Below are 25,431 nucleotides of genomic sequence, written 5' to 3'. Positions count from 1 at the left end.
AAAGGATATTTGCTCACATCAACACATTTCATTTTAAGATAAATATCTGTTTAATTTGTATTACATTCTATTTATTTACTCATTTGATTTTTGGGGTGGAGCCAGTCCTCTCCTACAATGTGATTCCCATGATCAAACTCAGGTCCCAAGGCTTAGCATCAAATGCCTTTACCTGCTAAGCCATCTCATCAGCCCTTAAATTAAATCTTAAGGTTACAATGAATTTTAAATTTATCAAATCTACCAAATCCCAGCATGCCCAAAGCATCTATAACAATTTTGGGCAAACAACCAGGGAAGGTACTTTACCACAGGCTATACACTGAACCAAATTCACCTTTTTCAAATTCTGCCCCAGCATCTCAAGCTAGTAAAACATTTACCCTTTGGAGGTGTCTTTACCTTTCTTTAAAATTATCTCTATTAAGTCAGGCAGTGGTGCACCCTTAGTCCCAGCACTCTAGAGGCAGAGGCAGGGGGATCTCTGTGAGTTTGAGGCCAGCCTACTTTACATAGTGAGTTCCAGTACAGCAGAGACACATAGTGAGACCCTGTCTAAAACAAAACAAAACAAAACAAACGTCTGACCCTTAATTATAAAAGAAAAAAATCTCATAACGGAATTTGCTTTTTCAAAGCAATTTACTACTTTGTAAAAGGTCACATGTAAGCTACCTTACATCCATCCCTTACCTATGTCATCTGCAGAGCTTTGTGGAGCTGTGCACCACCAGGTACCCACCTTCCGTTCCTTTCATTTCCTTTGCCTGTATTGTGAATGGCAGTTCAGGGAAATGGAATTCTTTCCGGTCGCATCTGGAAAAATTCAGCTTTCTTTTGTTTCCATTTGCCATTTGGTCACTCTGACTTGTTCGATCATTAAATACGCCTTTCTCCACTTGGCTCTAGACAAACAAGTACCAGTTAGCATGAAGAACCATGTAAAGGGGCTGGAGAGATGGCTCAAGGGTTAGGAGCATTGGCTGCTCTTCCAGAGAACCGGGGTTCAATTACCAGTACCCACATGGCAGCTCAAAAGTGTCTGTAACTCCTGTTTCAGACGATCTGACACCTTCACACCAATGCACATAAAATAAAGCTAAAATATTTTTTAAAAAATCATGTGAAACTAACTGTAGAATCACAAACCGGCGATTATCTTAATAATTAAGAAGTAGAACAGAACCAAGTTTTGGTAGATATGCTTGTAGTCCTAGCACTTGGGAGACAGGCAGAAGGATCACTAGTTCAAGACCAGCCTAAGATACGTAGCGAAAGCCTGTTTCAAAGAAAACAGAAGCAAAAACAAACACACAAACCAAAAGAACAGGGCACCACTCCATACAAGAAGACCAGATTCCCAGGGAATTTTCCCAAGCAAGGTTTTTAGTCCTTACTATTCTTGATTTTGAGAAGCACAGAGTGAGTGAGTGAGTGAGTGAGTGAGTGAGTGAGTGTGTGTGTGTGTGTGTGTGTGTTTCAAGATAGGGTTTCTTTGTGTAGCCTTGGCTGTTCTGAACTTGCTCTGGAGACCAGGCTGGCATTGAACTCAAGAGATCATCTTACCTCTGCCTTCTGAGTGCTGGGATTAAAGGCATGCACCACCACACTTGGATGTTTTCAATTTTATATTATTATAAATAATGTTGTGCCTTAAATGTAATAAACTGATTATACTATTAAAGAAATGATAAGCAAAAAAAGAAAGACATGGTTAGCATTTCTAGGGCAAGGAAACTTCATCTATTTCGCAAGTGTTTTTAATCCATAAAGATATTTTTGGAAGAGAAAAACTCAAGTCTTGTGATTTGGAAAGGTCAAAGTCACGTTAGTAAACGGGGCTGGGGAGGAGAGTCCATGGTAAAGAGCAGTTGTTGCTCTTGCAATGGACCTGAGCTCAGTTCTCAGCACCCAAATGTGGCTCACAGCCATGCACAACTCTAGTTCCAGGGGAACCAATACCCTCTTCTGGTCTCCCCAGGCACCAGTAGGCATTCACATATAAAATAAAATAAGTAAATCTTAAAGAAATTTTTGAAAAAAGATAGTGAGACAAACCCAAATCATGAAGCCTGAGGAGAAGCATGAGGGAAATCATGGTCTACTTTCAGGAAGAAAAGAGGGGCTGGGGAAGCGATTCTCAGTGCACACTCATTTAGTGCATGCAAAGCCTTGGACTTGTCCCAGCACAGGAAAAGGAAGAAGGAGAAAAAGGGAGACAGAAAGGGTAGGCTGGAAGGAAGATTTTTAATGTGAGAATTTAAGAGAAAAAAGGTAGATAATGTTTAAAGAGGTCATGTTTATTAATCAATTTATTCATTCCCTGTATGTGTGTACATGTTCATATGTGTGTACATGTGTGTGAGGGTATACTTGCATCTTTCTGGGTAGCTCTTCACCTTATTTTTGAAGACAGTGTTTCTCGTTACACCTGTAGCTCACTAATTTGGCTAAACTGGGATGCCAGAAAAGGCCTAAGGTTCCTCCTCTCTGACTCCCCAGGGTTAGGGTGACAGGCCTGTACTACTGTGCCCAGCTTTGTACAAGGGTGCTATGGATCCAACTCTGATCCTCAGGCTTGCTCCCCTAGCACTTTACTGACTGAGACATCTCCCCAGCCCCAAGAGTCCACATTTTAATGACTAGCATCTTGCCTTACTTGCGTGGGACCTGTGTCCTCTTGTCTGCTATTAGACAAAGTTTGTCCAATGACTTGTGAAGAAGTGCGTCTCTTTTTTGCTCTTTCAGTTAACCTATGAATTAAAAATAAAGGAGAAGTTACTAGAAGCCCCAGAATTGCCCTTGCTTTAGCTTTAAGAACAAGTAAGTTATAATAGACGGACCTGGCTGCAAACACGTATAACCCTGACATTTAAGTGGCTGGTGCAGGGTTGTTAACTTAAGGACAGCCTGTGCAACATAACCAGACTGTAGCTTGTGAAAAAGAAAAGGGTTTATACCATGGTGCTGTTAGAACACTAAGTGCCCAAAAGCAACCGTCAGTTCTTAAGTTCTCAGAACTCCAGAGACAGAACAGCTAATGCATGGCTAACTGCCGGTGAAAATATGTCCTGAAGCTACTCTTGCGGCCCATCTGCTCCCTTGGATCTGCTCTAAACTTGGCTCATTTAACCTCTGAAGTTCTCAGCTGCTGCCTGAGACTGGCTTACAACCATGCTTACTGTAGTGTGGCTCGGGGGTCACCTCAAGAACACCTTGGATTAGTGCAGTCTACGGCCTGATAGACCTTTGGACTACACAGACATGTCCACTGGTCTACACCTACAGACCACTCAGCCTCACAACCTGTAGCCTGAATCAGTCTATGAGAATCTAGTTGAGTTAATGCCCTCACGGTGTGAGTTTGCAAAGAGACCCAGTGTCTTCACCGTCCATCCCCAGTCCCCAAATGAAGCAGGGTCAGTATCAGTCTCTCCATCTACAACAGGAGCTAATCTAAAACTGGCCTGATAGAGAATTTTCCTACCCAAACACTTCATACTGAAAGGCAATTTGCTGTGAAGGACTAATTTTGGAGCATCCTTTTTCCATTGAGAGAATCTGCTATGAGGCAGAAATAAAGCTTACCCTGCAGTACTGAGTGCTACAGTTAATATGCTTTGTCCTCCAGTGGTCCACATACTGGAAGCTTGGTCCCAGTGGGCAGGGTTGAGAGGAGGGGAGCCTGTAAGTGGTGAGGATCTCACAAAGGAGGTGACTAAATCTCAAGAGGGATTGATGATTTTTCTCCTCAGGAGGCATTCCTACACTTGAAGGCTGCTCCCAAAAGAGGTCTTTATAAAGCTTCCTGGCATCTCCCTGACCTCTCTCCCTCGTCTGCACACACGTCATTCCTACATGGGGTCAGTTTCCTGCCTCCCTCTCTGCTATGCTGTGACACAGCCAAGGAGCCCTTGCCAGAGCGGTGACACCATGCTGCTGGACTCTCCAGCCACCATTCCCCCGAGCCAAGCAAGCCTCTCCTCTTTATAAAGTATCCTATGTCTCAGTTCTTGTCATAGCAATACTAAGTGCAATAACAGAGCAAGGCACATGGGTGCCAACACGTAAGTCAAATCACCCTTTCCTCTTCAAATGGAAGGTATTTTTCTTTTAAAAAGATATTCCAGGGATGGAGAGATGGCTCAGCAGTTGAGAACACTGGCTGCTCTTCCAGAGGACCCGGGTTCAATTCCCAACACCCACATGGTAGCTCACAGCTGTCTGTAATTCCAGTTCCAGGTGACCTGATGCCCTCATACACACATACAAGCAGGCAAAACACAAATGCACATAAAATAAAAATAAATTAAATCATTTTAAAAAAAGATATTCCAGGCTCACCAGTTAAGAGTGAGTATTGTCCATGCAGAGAACCTGGGTTCAGTTCCCAGTACCTACACTGGGATAGCTCCAGGGGATCTGATGCCCTGTGGCCTCCACAGACCCTGAATGAATGTGGTACACATAAATATACTCAGGGACACATATAAACATAAAATTAATACTTTAAAGCTATGCCAAAGATACCAGTGAACAATTAGACATCTAAATTGGTTGTGGCGGTACACATCTGCAATCCAGTCACTGAAGAGGCTGAGACTGGCAGACCATGTGTAGGAGGCCAGCTTGGGTTACAAAGCCAAGTTCTAGGCTAGTTGGGCTCTGTGGCAATTTGTCTCAAAAAAAAAAATTAAATTCCTATATAGCTAAGAAAAAACTTCTCATATGGCATTCCCCAAAACTACTCAGTGAACGCCCTGCTACATGATGGTAATTTCAACAGATCTTTTTCAAATTCGGTCTCCACTGACATCACAGAAGTAACTTTGAAATGCCATCAGACAGGAAGCTGTTTTACTTGGGCCTCTCTGCTCCAGCTCACCGTGAACTGGGGTGGGAGAGGTTGGAGTTGAGACTTGCAGCCATCAGATTGCTGCTTGTCAGGTTGATGGGAGGCATTATCATGCAGCCTCCAGCATGCGGGTCTTCTTTGACACCATCAGGGATCATGCCGGGGTTGACAGGGTTTGCCACTTCGGTGACGGCAGGCTTTCTGTCCTGAGACGAGCTGTGCGTGTCATCGGCTGGGCCCTGCTGCCGGTGGTCCCCGTCACACTCTATCTTTTTCAGGTCTGGGACATCTCCTTTCCCTCCCTTGACTTTAATAACGCGGACTTTGATCTCCTTGGGCCTTTTGTCTTTGTCCATTTCCTGAAATAGGTAGTTGAGAGTCTGAGTCATGAGAGACCTAACTAGGACATAACTACACAGGCTGAAACAAAAAGCTACGCACAGCTCACCTTTCCATAAAGTGACGTGTTTCCATAAAGCAGCGTGTTGGTAAAAACTGGTTTCCCCTCATCTCTGACAGGTTCATTTTCTTTAAAATTCTCTCTTGGCTTTATGAAGGAATTAACCTTTGCTTCTTGTAATAATTTAGCTCTCAGCTCTGGTATGAATCTGATGAATCAAGCGGTATTTACTCATCATCTTTTAACTTACATGGTTTATCTTACTAGAAGCATTTTTCAAGCATAAACAATGCTTTATATAACTGACACCAAGAGATGGCACTCTTTGATTTGTTTTGTGACAGGATATCACTGTATAGCCCAAGTTGGTGCCACGTATAAAATCCTTCTGCCTCAGCTTCCTGGGTGCTAGGATGACAGGCATCATCATACCATACTTGCCTAAGATGGTGTAAATAGTTACCTAACAATAATTGTGGACATTTTGCTATGGAACTTTACCACATAAAACTTACAAAACAGGCCAGGTGGTGGTGGCACACGCCTTTAATCCCAGCACTTAGAGGCAGATACAGGCACATCTCCAAGTTGGAGGCCAGTCTGGTCTCCAAACAGAGTTCCAGGACAGCCAGGGCTACACAGAAATCTTGTCTCAAAAACCAAACCAAACCAAAACAAAACAAAACAAAAAACAAACAAACAACAACAACAACCCAAGGCAGGTGGATCTCTGTGAGGTCCAGGCCAGCCTGATCCACAAAGCTAGTTCCAGGACAGCCAGTGCTACATAAAGAAACCGTCTCGAAAAAGAAAACCAAAACAAACTTACAGAACAGACTTAATTAGATTCCCTTTGAGATGCGAATTTAATGAAATGTCAATTTGGGTTGTGATACAGAAGTTGTTTGTATCTCTGGACTTATATAGAGCTTGTTTTCCAACACTCCAGCAGCTCATAACTGCCTGTAACTCCACCTCCAGGGGATCTACTGTTCTTCAAACTTCCATAGGCACCCACACACATGTGCACATACACATACATAAAAAGAAAACACACCCTTAATTCTTGTATTAAATATGACCTCTGATCTGAGATGAGGCTGCAATTGTAGAATGGGATCTTGGTACACTGCCTACAATCCCGTGTCCCTGTAATGAATGCTAGCTGCAATTACTTGCATTAAATCTCTCACCCATGTCACCTGCCAGACTACCTGATCTGGCATGTACCTGATCAATACCTGGTGCAGTAACTGTTAACTTTCTGTCAAGCTGAATATTTGTGGTTTGCAACATTATTCTACCTAGCGATTCCCCTTCTAGAAAGAGCACACATGCTTACTTCTCAATAAATCCATCTCTAGTAAAGTAATCATGATGCAAAAGATCAGTAGATGATGTCCTCTCTGCAGGGTCAATTTGTAAACAAGCCTAGAAAAGAAAAAGGTTTAATACAAGATGAGCTTTGGGCTCTGCTCTAAAATTAAGTCTTTAACAGGTAAAAAACTGATTTGACACATGACAAAGTCATTATTCAGTGCTAACAGAATGGGCAAGTTTCTTTGCCTTGCCTTTCTTTCTTTCTTTCTTTCTTTCTTTCTTTCTTTCTTTCTTTCTTTCTTTCTTTCTTTCTTTCTTTTTTTGTTGTTGTTGTTGTTTTATGGAGACAGGGTTTCTCTGTGTAACAGCCCTAGCTGTCCTGAAACTTACTTTGTAGACCAGGCTAGCCTCGAATTCACAGAGATCTGCCTGAAATATGCAGATTTCTAACAGTTAAGTTCTGACAATCTATTTACCTAAGAAATTTACTCTCACGAAACTTATTTTAAAAGTTATATTTTATATGTGCATGCCACAGGCACATGGGGAGGCCAGAGAACAACTCTGTTATTGGTTCTCTTCTGAGACCTTGTAGGATCTGGGGATTAAATTCAGGTCAATAGGCCTGCATTAAAGTGCCTCTACCAGCTGCCATCTAACCAGCCGGTGAAACTTTTATTACAGGTTAAAAGTTATATGATCCTAGCCAAAATAAAATCAGCCTGCTCATGCTATAATTAACAGAAATTAGGAACTGAGGGTATAGTTTAGAGGTAGTGTACTAGCCCACCACACACAAGGCTCTGGGTTCAATTCCCAGCATCTCTCTTACCACAAGCAGTAATAAAATCATGAAGTTGCATTAGGTTAACAGAAATAATTTAGCTTTGCTCTTCTGTCAGCCCTGTGTGGGGGAGAAGTTCACAGGGAATAACTTTTATTGTCCAGATCTAGAAGCATGATTAGTGATTGGTCAAATGGGGATTTGAACCTGTATCAGCTGGCTCCTAATGCTGCGTCCTTTGTGGCCTAAGGAAGCTCAGGGAATACTGCAACTCTCAGTCCTCCGAAAGCCCAGCGTTAATGCAGCTCTTCTGGAGCTGGAGAGATGGCTCAGCAGTTCAGAGCACTCTCCAGGAGCTGGGTTCAATTCCCAGCACTCAAATGGCAGCTAACAACCATCTCTAGCTCCAGTCCCAGGGGCTCCACCCCTCTCTCTGGCCTCTGCAGGCACTACACACACACACACACACACACACACACACACACACACACACACACGATGCACACACATACAGGCAGGCAAAACACAAACATAAATAAACTAAAGTTTTTTTTTAATCAATGAATGGCTCTTCTGTGTCTCTCTGCCCTGGGAATGCCTCAGCTGAGGAGACAACCAAAATCCAAAGGCAACTCATGGGACAAGTTGTGAAAAGGAAGCTGTACACATGATCCATACTAAATACTCAGACTGTCATTACAGAGAACCACTCTTTAAAACGGTGACCACAGGATTTGAATGAAAGGCATATGCTTTATAAAATGCTTTCTCCATCTGCGAAAAGGCCCTTTCCCGGCACTTCTCCACAGTCCACTCCACAGCACTGCTGTCCTGTGAACACTCAAGGAGACCACGCCCTGTAGATGTTAAATCTTTTCTTTTCATTTCATTTATTGTTGGGGAGGAGGCATGCCAAAACACATGTGTGGAAGTCAGAGGACAACACTGTGGAGTTGGCTTTGTCTTTCCACCTTTATGTGGGTTCCGGGAAGAAACTTGGGTTAGCAGGCTCGAACAACAAGCACTTAGACGTGCTGACCCATCTTGCTGGCCCTTGTCTAAGGTCTTACGTAGAAGGACCGGAATGAAAATACAGAAAGGTGCTTCTGCTATCTTCCAAGCGCACAGTATGAACTAACAGTTCTATAGCTCTGCTGCACACAGTGCACACGGGGTTAGAAGCGCTGGGGAGAAGGGAGACTGCACGTCACATGGAGAAACTCAAGTGAAACTGAGTGTGCATGTCTGGGTGGTGCGTGTGTTCATGTGTGCAGCTGCGTACACAAGTGTGAAGACCAGAGGTTGATGTCAGGTGTCTTCCTTCATCACTTTCCACCTTAATTTTTTGAGACTGTCTCTCACTGAACCAGAGGTTCACCAACCCAGCCAGAAAGGCCGGCCAGCAAGCCTGGGGGTCCTCCTCTCTCCACTTTCTCAATCCTGAGATTACTGGTGCACACCACTGCCCCAGCTTTTTACGTAGGTTCTGGAGGACAGAATTCAGGTTCCCACGTCTACAAGGCAAACAACTACCAACTGAGCCAAGAGCCACTTTTTAGGAGATACTTCACTTTACTTGTTCTGAAATTCCAGAAACCACATTTAAGAACTGCACATTGGGGCTGGAGAGACACCTCAGGGATTAAGAGCCAGGCAAGGTGGTGATGGTGCAGTCTTTAATCAGAACACTACAAAAGGCAGAGACAGGTGGATACTGTCTGAACTCCAATCCCAGGAGACCCAACACCCTCTTCTGGCCCCTGTGGTTATCAGGCACACATGTGGTGCACAGACACACATGCAAGCAAAACAGCCATACATATAAATCTAAAGATAAAAGTAAAAAGGAGCTGTACATTAGAAACTAGGACTTTACTACAGTCTGTAGTTTTTTGGTTTTTGTTTGTTTGTTTGTTTGTTTGTTTGTTTTACTCTTTGGGGGCCTGCCACCCAGTTTCCAAATAAATACACAGAGATTTACTCTTCCTTATGAATGCAGGGCCTTAGCTTGGCTTGTTTCTAGACAGCTTTTCTAACTTAAATTATCTTGTTTTTCTTCTTCTATGTTTTGCTTCTGGGATTTTTAACCTTTCTTTATTCTATATATCTTTCTTTCTTTCTTTCTTACTCTGTGGCTGGCTGGGTGGCTGGGTGGCTGGCCCCTGGTGTCCTCCTCTCCTTCTCCTTTTCTCACCCCTCCTATTTATTCTCTCTGCATGCCAGCCCCACCTATCCTCTCTCCTGCCTAGCTATTGATCATTCAGCTCTTTATTAGACCAATCAAGTGTTTTAGACAGGTAAAGTAAAGCTTTACAAAGTTAAACAAATGCAACATAAAAGAATGCAACACATCTTTGCATCATTAAATAAATATTCCACAGCATAAATGAATGTAACACATCTTAAACTAATATTCTACACCAATGGTCATACAACCCTCATTTAGAAATAAGCACCTTCACTCCTCCTGGTATAGGAAACCAGCTGGTTAGAGAAATAAAATAAGATTTGCTATTCATAATAAATCCACCTTATATTATTTGAATTTTGTACTGTGTTCATATGCTACTTAGTTTAAATCAAATTTAAAACTTAAAATAAGAAACAAGGGCTAGGGAGATGGCTCAGTTGGTAAACTGCCATGTAAACTTAAGGACCTGAGTTTAGATGCTATGGCTGCACGGATCTGTGACCCAGCACTAATGAGGAGGAGATACGTGGATTATGTTCATTGGCCAGCAGCTCTAGGTTCACTGAAATGGATATCTCCCTCTCTCCTTCCTGTCTCCCTCCCTCTACCCGCCATGCCGGGTACTGAACTCAGGACCTTGTGAATGTTAGTTAAGTACTGTATCCCTGAGCTATACCCTAGAAAGAGATTCTATCTAAACAACAACAAAGCATGGAGAGCTTCAAGGAAAGACACCTACATTAAGTTCTGACTTCTGGAGATATATGCACACAAGATGCCCCTGTGTGCACACACACTCATACTCTCAAGTATGTATACTACACACGCACAGCACAGCTCTTAAAATGTTTTTGTTTTCTCTAATTTGTGAATTTGGGTGCTGGTGTACGCTCAGCAACATTCAAATGACAGCTGCCAACAGATGCCTCTGTAGAAAGTTAGGACAGCACAGGACAAACAACAGCCCTAGCCTGGTAGACCAGATGCTGAAGGTGGTGGGAAACATGGAAAGTCCTTTAAATGTTCCCAATTTATCCTTCGGTATCTTAAATGTTAATTTCTCTCTATTAATTTCTACGTAGTATGTAACATGTTAATATCACTTTAGGAGTCTTTCTGGAATCTCTTTCAAACAACATTTTAAAACTGTATTATTGCTGGGAGAGTGGCTCAGGGGTAGAATGTTCGCCCAGCTGTGTGCTCCATTTCTAACACCAAACAGAAGACAAGACTCCACGTTATTATGATTTCTGCAAATTCTTAGTCGTCCTTAATGTCTTAACATACATGAACTATCTCTGCCAGCAATCCGTTGAGCTTTGGGTACTTCTTTCTTGCATTCTTTGGGTGTTGAACTTGAGGAAGAACCACCCCGGCAAAGATGGGACTCTTGGAAAAGATATTGTGCAGGTGCGGCGTCAGGTTGCCTGAAACGATAACCAAGTGTCTGAGTCAGGAAACTGCTCTCGGTGGAGATCACATGCCATTCACTCTCAGTGGGCATCGCAAGCCATTCGCTCTCAGTCATGAATGTGGAGAAGAGCACCAAGTTTACAGTCGAGAAAATATCTAAATGTGTTATGAAAACAGAGGTTCTAGGTTAGGGACACAGCTCTGCAGTGGAGTGTTTGTCTAACAAGTGTAAGCCCTAGGTTCAGTTTCCAACTCTGTTTAAAAAAAAAAATTAACTTTTAAAAATTGAAGTTTCCGGGGAGTGGGAGGAGGGATCTGTGGTTGTTACATAAATAGAAAAATTTTTAATAAAAAAAAAGAAAATCGCCGGGCGGTGGTGGCGCACGCCTTTAATCCTAGCACTCGGGAGGCAGAGCCAGGCCGATCTCTGTGAGTTCGAGGCCAGTCGGGTCTCCAAAGCGAGTTCCAGGAAAGGCGCAAAGCTACACAGAGATACCCTGTCTCGGAGAGAAAAAAAAAAAAAGAAAAAAAAAAAAAAGAAAATCTAAGTCACCCAAATAAATAAGTAAGTTGAAGTTTCCTCCAGTAAGCTGCTGACATGCAGCAAAATACATAAAACCATATGGCTCTTTTACCCCCAAACTTTAAGGCATAATAAATAATTACCATCAAAAGAACTTTAAAATTGGACATGTTTCTCTACTTGATCTTAATGGTTTAACTGTCAAGTGTTCATCCTTACAGACTGAAACCTTACTCATAACAGCTAAAACAATAGAGCCAGGTGGTGGCAGTGTACAACTTTTTTTTTTAAGATTTATTTATTTATTTATTATGTATACAGCATGTCTGCCTGCAGGCCAGAAGAGAGCATCAGATCTCATTATAGATGGTTGTGAGCCACCATGTAGTTGCTAGGAATTGAACTCAGGGCCTCTGGAAGAGTAGCTAGTGCTCTTAACCTCTGAGCCATCTCTCCAGCCTAGTAGCATACAACTTTTAATCCTAGCACTCAGGAGGCAGAGGCAGGTAGATATTTGAGTTCAAGGCCAGCCTGGTCTACAGAGCAAACAAAAACTACACAAACAAAAAAACACAGTAAAGAGCTAGAGAGATAGTTCAGTGGTTAAGAGCACTGGCCACATGTCCAGAGGTCCTGAGTTCAATTCCCAGCACCCACATGGTGGCTCACAACCATCTATAGTGGAATCTGATGCCCTCTTCTGGCATGAAGTTGCACATGCAGGTAGAGCACTCATATTCATAAAATAAATAAGTCTTTAGCCGGGTGGTGGTGGCTCACACCTTTAATCCCAGCATTCAGGAGGCAGAGGCAGGTGGATTTCTGTGAGTTTGAGGCCAGCCTGGGCTACAGAGTGAGTTCCAGGAAAGGTGCCAAAGCTACACAGAGAAACCCTGTCTTGAAAAACCAAAAAACACAGTAAAGTAATTCAGAAACCAAAGTATTGTATAGAATAGTGGTTCTCAACCTGTAGGCTGTGATCCCTTGAACCAAAGAGTCGCCTAAGACTATCAGGAAGTACAGATGTTTACATTTCAATTCATCACAGTAGCAAAAGTACAGTTATGAAGTAGCAATGGAAATAATGTTATCATTGGGGGTCACCACAACATGGGGACGAACAAGGGTCGAAGCATTACGAAGTTGAGAAGCACTGGTGTAGAAGGAAGAAGACCAGCCGCAGCCACAGAGTGCAAAGAACTGTGAACACTCATGGAGACTAGGCTCTGGTACCTTTCACCACCACTAATAATGTGCTGTGGAGCAAATCTCTTCATCATTTATGGCTTGGTTCCCTCTGTAAGATGACAGGGTTAATGTCATCACCTCCAAGCTCTCTTCTAACACAGTCTCAGAACAGGGCTTTAAAAAGGCACATAAAGTGGATGCTTCAAGGCTCGATCTGACTGTTATTAATCTTAGATCATCCTCAATCAATGTTAATCCAGGTTTTACTGCTTTAATGACTGTTCACACTACCTTCTTCCTCAGAATCCTGCAATTATGTGTTTATGAAGAGTTTCCCCCGCACACTTGGGGCTCCTCAAGCTCCTTCAGATTGAAATACCAGGCGCAAAGCTAACTACCAAAATGTCTAGGTAGTTATGGTGATCAGTGTAAATTGTCAACCTGGAAGCCTCTGGGGACGCCCTGGGGAATTATCTTGATTACATTAATTGACCTCCTACTGTGGATGACTCCCTGGCTGGGTCCAGGATTGTAGAAATGGAGAAAGGGAGCCAAGCAACATGAATGTATTTATTACTGTCTGTTCCTGATTGTGGGTGTGATGTAACCAGGTCCTCAAGCTCCTGCTGTGACTTCGGCTCCATGATGGACTAGAACCTGGGGCTGTGAGCCAAAATAAACCTGATTGCCCTAAAGTTGCTTTATCAGATATTTTATCAGAGCAACAAGAAAAGCATCTAAGACAGTAGTTAAAACAGATTGTAAGATAATTAAACTCTTATCAAGTATACTTTTAAATTTTACTTTTCATCAACTATATTACTGAACACATTATTTAGCTACATGGTTTTCTACTGTGGGGTTGTGGTGGTTGTTGATAAAGAGGATGATTTAAGGGGACTGGAAGAGATGGCTCAGGGGTTAAGAGCACTCTGCAGTTCCATAGGACCCAAGTTTGGTTCCCAGAACCCACCTCTGGTGGCTTACAGCTGACTGCTGTAACTCAGGCTCCAGGGGATCCAACACCTCTGGTCTCTGGGCACCAGCACTTATATGCACATACCCACACACAGATGCATACATATACACACAATTAAAACAAAATAGATCTTACTAAAAAGAAAATAATTTATTAGCAAATAATTGCTTTTCTATCTCCAATACTTTTAAAAGGCATCTGACTCAACTTTATTATTAAAAGCCCTTGTCTAGAAGAGCAAGTATTTGCAGAGGCCAATTTTTAGTTCTAGAACAGCACAACTTTTAGAAAACTTGTAGTAGTGGGTGGGGCTGGAGACTTAACTCAGTGAAGTAGACTACTACTCTACTACTTTTCTTAGCAGCAACGATTAACATGGGGCTTTGAGTTTCTGCAAAGAAAACATTATTTGTCAAAACAATTTTCTGCCTTCTTTACCAGCATGGAACCCCATCTGCCATCACCTGTCTCACAAGGCGCTTCCTCAGTGTTCACTCCCTAAACATGGGCACCAAGGATAACTGATGCAGTTACTTAGACACATAGCAGAGTATCTCAGTAATACCTACCTACTTTTAAAACAATCTTGTGGAGCAAATCCAAATCTGAACTGCTAGGAAGGTAGGGATTACCAGTGGCCATCTCAATGATCATACAGCCCAAAGCCCAGATGTCCACTGGTCTGAAAAAACGAAACAAACAAACAACAGAGTAAATTACTTTGTCAGGCACCAATATGTGTGATAACTAGTCTAAACACATTTTATATCAGATCAAAGCTAAAGGGGAGGGGGAGGGAAACTAAGGCAGATGAACATGATCAGACTGTATGTGCAAGAAAATGTCCTGATATATGCCATTATGTTATCTGACTAATACAGCCCCAAAGGGGGACAGCCACAAGTGATGGTGCGTGTCTCAATCTCAGCGCTCGGGAGGCACAAACAGGCGGATATCTGGTTTTGAGGCCAGCTTGGTCTATATATTGAGTTCCAGGCTAGCCAAGGCTACACAGTGAGGCCCTGTCTCAAAACCAGTGGGGGGTTGGGGACATAATGTTTAAGTGGTATTATTTACAAGTTTTCACTGTAGAATATTCACTAATTGTGAGACTGTGCTCCTTTTTGAGCCATCTAGAACACAATTAAAAAAAAAAAATTACTTTCAGTCTTTATAAGGAAGACGTCACTTTTTCCATCAAACAGGAAACTTGGTAGATCCTATTTCAACACAGAATTATGCTAAATGATTGGAGAGTCTTTGGAGGGGCTGTCAAGATGGCTCAGCAGGCAAAGGTACCGGCCACTGGGTCTGAAACCTGAGCTGGATCCCAGGGACCCACATAGTTGGGAGGAACTGATCCTGCAAGTTGTCCTCTGACCCCCACATGCATGCCATGGGCCCTACCCCATAAATAAATGAAATATAAATCATTTAACCGCTGCAGAACATCAACAGAGGAGACAGCCCTGCAGAGGTGTGGCACAGACTACTCGAGCAAGCCTGGACACAGTGTGAGGACATGTGCACAGGCCTCCAGCAGCTGCTGCAGCCATTAAACCCTCTAGCGTCAGCACAGGTGCCCACAGCATCTTCCGGGTACCTTCAAAGGTATCCCTCTTCCTTGACCAAAGCCAGACACAGATGGCAGAGTGTCAGGAGTAGAGGAAAAATGACACACCTGGGAGAAGCCAGGCGGGTCCCCAAAGTATACATACTTTCCATAAGAGGTGTCTTTTAACACCAGTTCCGGAGCTCTGTACCAGCGTGTGGCCACATAGTCTGTGTACACATCCCCAGGAGCCGCTAGTGTCCTTGCAAACCCAAAATCACAGAGTTTAGTAATTCCTGACTGGGAGACTAAAATATTTTCAGGCTTTATATCTCGATGGATAATCTAAAAACAAATAGAAAATTTAATATATTAAAACAGGGTTTCCTTTTATACAGAATCAAAAATTATTCAGAGAAAAGTCTAACTCACAGCTAAGACAGCAAAGACATTTCCTAATCACAGGTAAAATGTTACATATTCTCTATCCATCACTTCCAAATGGAATGAAGCCAAAACAGACACGGAAAGGTAAATCTGTTGTGGAATATTACTTTAACTATGTAAAGATGTGCTACATTTTTTAATGCTGTATTTATTTAATTATGTAAAGATGTGTTGCTGTTTTACCTTGCCTGCCTAAGGCACCTGACTGATCTAATTAAAAAGCTAACGGCCAATAGCTAGGCAGGAGAGGGATAGGTGGGGCTGGTGGGCAGAGATAGTAAGTAGGAGGAGGAACCTAGGCTTGTGAAGGAAAAGGAGAAAACAAGAGAGAGAAGGGAGGGAGCCACCTAGCGCCAGCTAGCCACAGAAAAAGCAGGAAAAGCAGGACATGAAGAATGAGAAAAAGGTAAAAAGCCCTGAGGCAAAATGTAGGTGAAGAGAAACAGGTTAAATTAAGTTATAAGAGCTAGTGGCACAAGTCTAAGCTAAGGCCGGGCATTCATAATTAATAGTAAGTCTCTGTGTCATGATCTGGGGGCTGGCAGTCAAGAAAGCCTGTTACATAAGTCACACTCTAAGATCAAAGGGACCGAGTGAGAAAAAGTTCAACTTTCCTTTGACCCAGTTGGTATCCACTGTCTTCACAGCCAATCCTCTGCAAGAATACTGTATACTAACCCGTCCTCTGCTTCCCATGCTGTGTTCAACTGCCCTGGACAAAGTCATCAATGCTATTGGCACACTGATGGACACCTCTTAGCCCTTTACCTCACTGATTTCTTAGTGTGAGGATGTTACCAAACATTCCTCTATTCTGCAGTCCTGGGACCAAAAAGTCTTTTCTTGGCCTAGAAGTTCCTTTCTCTGTCCCTTAAATGTAGGACTGTCTCCCACTTTCCCTTCTCAAACACCATGCTCTTCTCTCTCTCCCTCCTTCTGCCCTCCACCCTGGTTTTCTGTTGTTTTGTTTTAAAACAGGGTCTCATGGAGTCCAGTCTATCCTTCAACTCACTATGTAGGCAAGTATTGACTTTCCACTCCTGGTCTTCCAGGATCACAGGCACACGATCATACTCAGCTCTCTCTGTCTCTACCCACGGACCATTTTCCTCACTTGGTTCTGGAGATCACAAACCCATGTGTTCCTTCCCACCTACTGACTGATCCATTTCAGTTTCAGCATTTTTTAGTCATTTTTTTAAAGAATAAGAAAATGCTTTAACTGACATAAATATGTATTAATTGCATACATTTTATTAAATTTTTTATTAAAATATACCAACAAAGCTGGGCATGGTGGCACATGCCTTTAATACTAGCACTTGGGAGGTTGAGACAGGAGGATCACTGTGAGTTAGAGGTCTACATAGTGAGTTCCAGGATAGTCAAAACTAAAAGAGAGATACTTTGTCTCAAAAAAAAAAAAAAGAGCAAAAACCAAAAAACCCACCAAGGAATAACTAAATTAGACTGACTAACCTCTTACCTCTTGTCATTTTTGCAAAAAGAACCTTAAAATCTACTCTCAGCAATTTTAATAACACAATAGCCACTAACTATAGTTTAAAAAAAAAAACAAAAACCTCTTGAACTTACTCCTATCTGAAACTTGGTAACCTTGACAGAAATCTTTCTCTTAGCCTCCTTTTTTAGATTTTACATGTAACATAATATCCTCAACTTACCCACGTAAGCATTTGTGCCCTATCACCAAGTCTCAGTACTCTATGTACATCAAATTTTCTTCGCTGTATTTTCTGGGCCCATTCATCTATGCTTGGACACTTAGACTAACGGCAACACTCTCTGCCTCCTGTGAACGAGGCTCCAGGGAATGCAGACTTGCAGCTATCTCAGACAAACTCGTTTTGTTTGCATACACGCCCAGTAGTGAGACGGCTGGGCTTACCCAGTTCTAGCTTAAACTGCTGAGGACCCTGCAGACCGTTCCCCATATGTCCAGGTAATTTACACTACCACCAGCAGTCTGCAGAGGTTTCCTTTCCTCCACGGTCTAATTTCTGCCTTTGAAATCACCATTCGGGCAGTGACTTCCATCGTTTTAATCTACATTTCTCTGATAATGACAGACTTTGAACATTTCTTCATATTCCTACCTTCATGTACCTGTCCACCTTCATGTACCTGTCTACCTTCATGTACCTGTCCACCTTCATATTCCTGTCCACCTTCATATTCCTGTCCACCTTCATATTCCTGTCCACCTTCATGTACCTGTCCACCTTCATATTCCTGTCCACCTTCATGTACCTGTCCACCTTCATGTACCTGTCCACCTTCATGTACCTGTCCACCTTCATATTCCTGTCTACCTTCACATACCTATCTACCTTCATATTCCTGTCCACCTTCATATACCTGTCTACCTTCACATACCTATCTACCTTCATATTCCTGTCCACCTTCATATACCTGTCCACCTTCATATTCCTGTCCACCTTCATATTCCTGTCCACCTTCATATTCCTGTCCACCTTCATATACCTGTCTACCTTCACATACCTGTCCACCTTCATATTCCTGTCCACCTTCATATTCCTGTCCACCTTCATATACCTGTCCACCTTCATATTCCTGTCCACCTTCATATTCCTGTCCACCTTCATATTCCTGTCCACCTTCATATACCTGTCCACCTTCATATTCCTGTCTACCTTCATATTCCTGTCCACCTTCATATTCCTGTCCACCTTCATGTACCTGTCCACCTTCATATTCCTGTCTACCTTCACATACCTATCTACCTTCATATTCCTGTCCACCTTCATATACCTGTCCACCTTCATATTCCTGTCCACCTTCATATACCTGTCTACCTTCATGTACCTGTCCACCTTCATATTCCTGTCCACCTTCATATTCCTGTCCACCTTCATATACCTGTCCACCTTCACATACCTGGTCTACTTCAAAATGCAGCTTTCCTTTGCTCATTTTTAATCATTCTGTTTACTTACACTGAGTTATTTGAGTTCTTTATTGGTTCCCATTTTTCTCCCATTCTGGAAGCTGTTTCTTCATGCAGTACATTTTTCCCTTCGCTACAAACAAGCTTTTCAGCTTGGTCTCATCTTCTTTCATTGTCTATTTTTGCTTTCACTACATTTGCTTTGAGTTTATCTCACAAAGAAAGAAAGAAGTGGGGAGGAAAGAGAGGAAGTGAGGGGAAAGAAAGGGAGAGAAGGAAAGGAGAAAAGGGAGGGGGAGGGAGGGGAGAGGGAGGGAGGGAGGGAGAGAGAGAGAATCTTTGCCCCATAGTGTCACAGAACTGTTTCAGCATTAGCCTCACCTTTAAGTCTTCAGTCTATCTTGAGTTGACTTTGAACGTGGTTCATGGACTTTAGAAACTTTGGTCTGTCATTGTCACATTGACAGTCCTTTAAAAATTGTCTCTTTCCGTTTGGTTAGACTATCTTTAGTATTTCTCTACAATGTTTACTTTTCTTTTTTCTTTTTGAACATAAAAACAGGTTATAATTCAAAAGTCCAGGGTTATTTTAAACAGTAAAATATTTTCTCTGTAGAAAATAGTAAAAATGGGGGCTGGAGAGATGGCTCAGAGGTTAAGAACACTGGCTGTTCTTCAGGAGGTCCTGAGTTCAATTCCCAGCAACCACATGATGGCTCACAACCATCTATAATGAAATCTGGTGCCCTCTCCTGGTGTGCAGCCATACATGGAGGCAGAATGTTGTATACATAATAAATAAATAAATCTTTAAAAAAAAAAAAAAAAGAAAATAGTAAAAATGGTAACATTTCCCAATAAGCCCTTTTAAGCCAAATGATAGCTGAATTATACATATAAATATTGATTAGATTCTGGGATACAGAAGAAACCTATCTTCACCTGTTCAGAGAGCTATGTTTTACTTCAGTTGCGTAAGTCGGATTCCTATTCATCTTCCCCTTCACTGTTTGATTTACGGCAGACATATTTCTATAGGCTAATCCCAAGGTTTACTTTTCAATGTTCAGATCTCACACATCTTTTGTCAAGTGTTTCTTAGGTTATATAATATTTTGATGTTATAAATGGCATTTTATTTTATTTCAGGCAGGGTATTCCATCCACTATGCAGTCAAGGTTACGTTGAATTTCTGATTCCCCAGTCTCCACCTCCCAAGTGCTAGCATTTCAGGAGTGTGCCACCACACTAAGTTTTATATGGTGTTGGGGGGGAAATCAAACCAAGCACATGCAAGCATTCCACCAATTAATCGATATTACCAGGCCATAATTGTACCCTAAAAATTCTAGTTTCTGATTATTTGCCGCTAATGTATAGAGAAACAGCCAGGCAGTGGTGGCACATATCTTTAATTCCAGTACCTGGGAGGCAGAGGCAGCAGAGTCTCTGAGTTTGAGGCCAGCCTGGTCTACAGAGCAAGTTCCAAGACAGCCAGGGCTACACAGAGAAATCATGTCTTGGGGGGGGAAAAAAAAAAAGGAAGGAAGGGAAGGAGAGGGGAGGGCAGGGGAGGGGAGGGGAGAGGAGGAAGTAAAACAACGGATTTAGAAATATAGGAATGTTCATCTTGTATCCTACAATCCAGAAAATTTTGTTGTGGGAATATTCTATGTAAATGAACATGTTATCTGTGAATAGAGACAGTATACTTTGCCATTGTAGCTACTACACTAGCTACAATAAAAGTGACAATCACAGGGCTGGGTACAGCCCCCGCTCAGCATGCATAAGACCATGGGTCAGAGCTCCAGCACCAAAAAACCAAAATGATACCGTCACTTTGGAAACCAGCTGGGCAGTTTCTTTCTTTCTTTTCTTCTCCCCCTCAAGACAGAGTTTCTTTAGAATTCTTTGTGGACCAGGCTGGCCTCAAACTCACAGAGATCTGCCTGCCTCTGCCTCCCGAGCGCTGAGTGTTGATGGTATGACATGCGCCAACACCGCCCAGTGGCAGTTTCTTTAAAACCACCACCACCACCAAAATAAATAAAACAAAGCTGTTGACGGCAATATTATTCAGAAAGCCTGAGCTAGAAACAAGCTAAAAGACCACCAGCTGGTGTGTGCTGTATCCACACAGCAGAGTAGCACTCAGCATCTAAACAGAACAAAGCACCAATACACGTCCCAACAAAGATGACTCTGGACTCTGCACTAAGGTGAAGACTGTTCACTGTGTGGTTTTATTTATAAGAAATTTTCAGCAAAAGCCTATCTATAAGCACAAAACTGGTTATCAGCTTCCTGGAGCTGAGAGTAGACACTGGGACTAAGTAAAAGGAAGCAAGCTAACTTAAAAACCCCGTCCTCTCATTAGCTGACCACTGAACTGAGTAGACATGACGAAGACTGCAGACTCAGGACTTTAAAGTGGGGTCTGGAGAGATGGCTCAGAGGTTAAGAGCGCTGGTGCTCCTCCAGAGGACCTGGGTTCAATTCCCAGCACCTATATGGTGCTTCACAACCATCTGTAATAGGATCTGATGTCCCCTTCCAGCATAAAGGTATACATGCAGTACACTCATACCTAAAATATAAATAAAATTTTTTTTAAAAAGATCTTTAAAGTGCAGGAAAATTAACCTGAAAAAACCCCAGGCAGAGTGGGTCTGGTGACTCACACCTTCCTATCATGCCAGCACTTGGAAACACAAAGGCAGGAGAATCTCAGCAAATGAGAGGCCACCTGATCATCATAATGAGTTCCAGACCAGCCACATCTACTTAGCAGGGATGTGTGTAGGGTGGGGGGTTAAGCCCAGAGAGGGATGGAAAACTCTGGTTTCTGTAATTGCCACATTATTTTAAATATCCTGTTTTCAACAAAAACTTAAGGGCATGCAAAAAAAAAAAATCAGGAAACAGCACACAGTAACTCAGTAGATGTATTTCCAAGATGCCAACACTGTACTTGCTGAACAGCCTTTAAATCAGCTTACTCATTTATTCCTTTTTGTGAGCATATAGCACTTGTATGAAATAGTGGGTCTCATTATGACGTTCTTTTGTTTTCTGAGACAGGGTCTCACTTGAAGTGCTGGCTGTCCTGAAACTATACAGACCAGTCTGAGGTCCGCCTGCCTCTGCCTCCAGAGCACTGGGATTAAAGGAGAGCACCATGACACTCCTTTTTCAGTGAGTCTGTGTGTGTGGAAGGATGCATGTGTGCCAGTGTGTGAGAGGACATCAGGAGTTGTGTGCCAGCCTTGGCAGCAAGTGCTGCTACCCACTGGGCCATCTTCACTGTCCCTCGTGACTTTGAAAATGTTTATCTATTTTCATTTGTTTTGTGTGCACGTGTGTGCGCTCTGGAGCAAACCCTGTCCAGGGCAACTGTGCAATCATGTCTCCTCCTCCCTGATTTATCGCCACTCAAGTCTTAAGTCCCCTACTCAGGTCGACTTCCATCTTTCAGTAGCAACCTGTGTACACTTCTCTAATGAATTCCTAGCTACATTTCAATCCAACTTACTTTACCTCATCCTCAAACTTTTACTGTTTGTTTGTCCCACACTCCCTGGAGACACCATGCATTACACTTTCAGTTTGCCTGGAGTGTGTGTGTGAAGGGGGGTGCGCACATTCTAGCTACAGACTATTTTGTTTATTATTATTATTATTATTATTTTATTTTTTATTTTTATTTATTTATTTATTTATTTTGGGTTTTTCAAGACAAGGTTTTCTCTGTGTAGTCCTGGCTGTCCTGCAACTTACTCTGTAGACCAGGCTGGCCTTGAACTCAGAGATTCACCTGCCTCTGCCTCCTGAGTGCTGGGATTAAAGGCGTGCACGAGCACCACCTGGCTGGTTATTTGGTATTTTAAAGTCGGTGAGGTAAAGTCGTGTTACTTTACAAACAAGAAAGGGAAGCTTAAAAGGTTAAGTCTTGACAAGTGTTCTGGTGCTGGCCTTCAGTCCCAGCACTCAGGAAGCAGAGGCTGGCAGGTCTGTGAGTCTGAGGCCAGCCTGGTCTGCAGAGTGAGTTCTAGGACAGTCAGAACTATGTGAGAGACATTTTCTCAAAACAAACAAGTGGAACAAAGAACATTAAATCTCCAGGGTGTGGAATTATGAAGCTGTTAGCTCGGGTTCCACAAATCATGTAGTTTTTCAGAGATAACGTGTGGTGAAAACATTGGTTAGCGTGATTTAAGACTGTACATGCTGTTTCATGAGACAGGGTCTTGTTACGGAGTCTGCTGGCCTGCACTTGCAGTGATCCTCCTGCCTTGGCCAGATGAGTGCAAGTGTGCACCACAGGCCCAGCTCTATATGCTCCTGATGACCTCATAACTGCCTCCTCTCAGATCTAGCTAGCAAGGACATCACCATGTGAACTCCAATTGCTATCACAATATTTTTTAAAGCCATGAAATATGCAGCATTATTAGCCAATCGAAGCAGTAGAAACCATCTGAGAAATCAGCTCTACCAGTATCAACTACATAACAAAATGATCTCTGAAATGCAAGCCAGCAGCTCACACTATGATCCCTGTATGCTAAAGTCTAAGGCAGAAAGACCTAGAACTTAGGGCTAGGCTGGAATACATAGTGAGTTTGGCATTAGCCTGGACTACCCACTGAGAACCTTGTTTCAAAAAACAAAACAAAACTATTTTTTGAGGATTTTATGACTTTTTCCTAGATATTTAATTTATTGCTATTTCCTGACTATATGTACTTTCCAGAAAGCACAGCCATCTGAAAAAAAAAAATAAAGTGCCACAAAAATACTGCTGAGCTAGGCTGAGCTTTGGTGGCATATGTCTTTGATCCCAGCATTCAGGAGGCAGAGGCAGGAGGATCTCTGTGAGTTCAAGGCCAGCCTGGTCTACACAGCAGGTTTCAGGACAGGCAGGACTACATAGAAGTTGTGTCTCAAAAAAAACTGATGTGCTACATTACTACTTAAATACTACTGAAGTCAGTACTAAAACAGTAATCAGAAGAGCTGGGTTTTTTCTATATCTCTATCTATCTATCTATCTATCTATCTATCCATCTATATTTACAGACTGAGTGATGGACACTTTACTCTGCCTTCTTCTCCTAAAGGCATCCACTGACTTGCCATTCTCTTTCCTAATATCCACCCAGACCCCAAACCTCTGACTTTCAACATTCTGAGGCATTTCTCAAGTTCTTCATTGACGCTGCTTTTAGCATCTGCCACTCACTAGATGTGAAGTGTCCCCTTCGAAAAGGCTCATGGGAGGGTATATCCCCGCTGCTGCTGCTGTTGGAGGTGGCTCGGGAAATTTCAGGAGGGTGTCTAGCTAGAAGTGGGTCACCAGGGCATGCCCTTGAGGGAATATACCTTGTCTGGGACCCTTTCTCTTTCTGTTCCTTGTCTACCACGAGACAAGCACAGTCTCATGCCCCTGCAGCCATGATGCTCAAAGAGAATTGAGCTGAAACCTCTGAAATCATGAGGCAAAACAGTAAGTCCTCCCTTTAAGTTGTCCTCGCAGTAGTTTTGGTCACAGCTTATGGAAAACTAACAGTACCTCAGACTCAGTCTACCTTGTCATTACAATTACTAAGTACTAAATAAAAGCTTTGGGGTTCTGCAAATAAACTGAAAGGCAATCTCCCCCTTTTCATTTTCAGAAAGTCTACTAGTATTATACAGAGAAAAATCTTAACAAGCTTCATAAAAATAGAACTATTCAAATGGCACTTGTGAGTCACACCCGTCCCAGCTGGGCTCTCTCTGAAGCACTTACATTATTATTGTGAAGATACTCAATTGCTCGAAGAATTTGGAACAGGTACTTTCTCAGTCGCTTACTCTCTAGTCCGTGACAGTAATGCTGTAACTCATCTAAGACTGTGTGGTCAATAAATTCAAATACCAAATGAATTTTCTTTTTTTGTCTAAAAACTTCAATCAGATTGACCAGGTTTTCATGCCGAAATTGCTATTAACAAAAGAAACAGAGTTTTAAATAAAACTGTTTCAAACAGTAATTCATTCAAACACCTATATAATTTGAAGGAAGTTTCAACTTCTTTTCTTTCAACAGAAATGTCTCAAATGATCTGTCACACTCTTAATGTGTACAAATTACTGTAAATGATTTCCTGCTCTCTGTAAAGGTGAGACATGTTGGCATGATTGTTTATTAAAATAATTTAGAACTAATGTACCACAATGCAATAAGAAATGTTTTTGCTATCTTTTAATTTGGTTTGTACTTAACAATTTAAGAGGACTTCATGGGCCAGGCATAAATGGCATGAGCCTTTAATCCCAGTACCTGGAAGGCAGAGGCAGGCCAATCCCTGAGTTCAATGTCTACATAGGGAGTTCCAGGCTAGGCAGAGTCTCAAAACAAAACAAATAAAACTCAATCAATAAAATAAAATGGACCTTGTTTCATGCTTGTTATTTTTGTAGCTGTTGTTCTTACTTCGATTTTCAGAGACAAAGGCTTGCTATAGTATCCCAGGCTAGACCAGAACTCATAACCTTTCTGTCTCAGTTTCTGGAGTACTGGGTGCTGAGATTAAAGATATAAGCCACCATATTCAATTTGCACTTTGTTTTGTTTTCTGGAAACTGAACTTGAGATCTTCTTACAGGCTGAGCTGAAGATATCTAGCCCCTAAGGTCCTCATGTTTTCAAATGAGCATGAATTTTCACATTTTTTAAAAATGTATGTATGAGTGTTGGTCTACATGTATATATGTGCACCATGTGCATACCTTGCACCCAGAGGTCAGAGGAGGATGATGTCGGATACCCTGGAACTGGAGTTAAGGATGGCTGTGAACCAC

General features: G+C 42.3%; 1 protein-coding gene across 14 annotated transcripts in view; it reads right to left on the bottom strand.

Annotated features, from left to right (window-relative positions):
• Nucleotides 1–25,431, bottom strand: part of Cdkl3 (cyclin dependent kinase like 3) — an 87,839-nt gene that overhangs the window by 52,492 nt on the left and 9,916 nt on the right. For 12 of the 14 annotated variants that reach the window (XM_059270508.1, XM_059270506.1, XM_059270507.1 and 9 more), the window contains exons 3-11: nt 24,377–24,571; nt 15,372–15,550; nt 14,223–14,335; nt 10,838–10,977; nt 6,598–6,686; nt 5,304–5,463; nt 4,886–5,214; nt 2,660–2,753; nt 743–905 (exon numbers count right to left, since the gene is read on the bottom strand). In XM_059270508.1, the coding sequence (XP_059126491.1) occupies nt 743–905; nt 2,660–2,753; nt 4,886–5,214; nt 5,304–5,463; nt 6,598–6,686; nt 10,838–10,977; nt 14,223–14,335; nt 15,372–15,550; nt 24,377–24,571 (1,462 nt within the window). Of the gene's footprint in view, nt 1–742; nt 906–2,654; nt 2,754–4,885; nt 5,215–5,303; nt 5,464–6,597; nt 6,687–10,837; nt 10,978–14,222; nt 14,336–15,371; nt 15,551–24,376; nt 24,572–25,431 lie in introns of those variants that run through there. The other 2 variants (XM_059270516.1, XM_059270515.1) reach the window with 2 other exon arrangements.

This window comes from Peromyscus eremicus, chromosome 8a (genome assembly GCF_949786415.1).
Source record: "Peromyscus eremicus chromosome 8a, PerEre_H2_v1, whole genome shotgun sequence".
Classification (NCBI taxonomy): domain Eukaryota; kingdom Metazoa; phylum Chordata; class Mammalia; order Rodentia; family Cricetidae; genus Peromyscus; species Peromyscus eremicus.
This window is presented reverse-complemented; position numbering and strand designations above follow the sequence as displayed.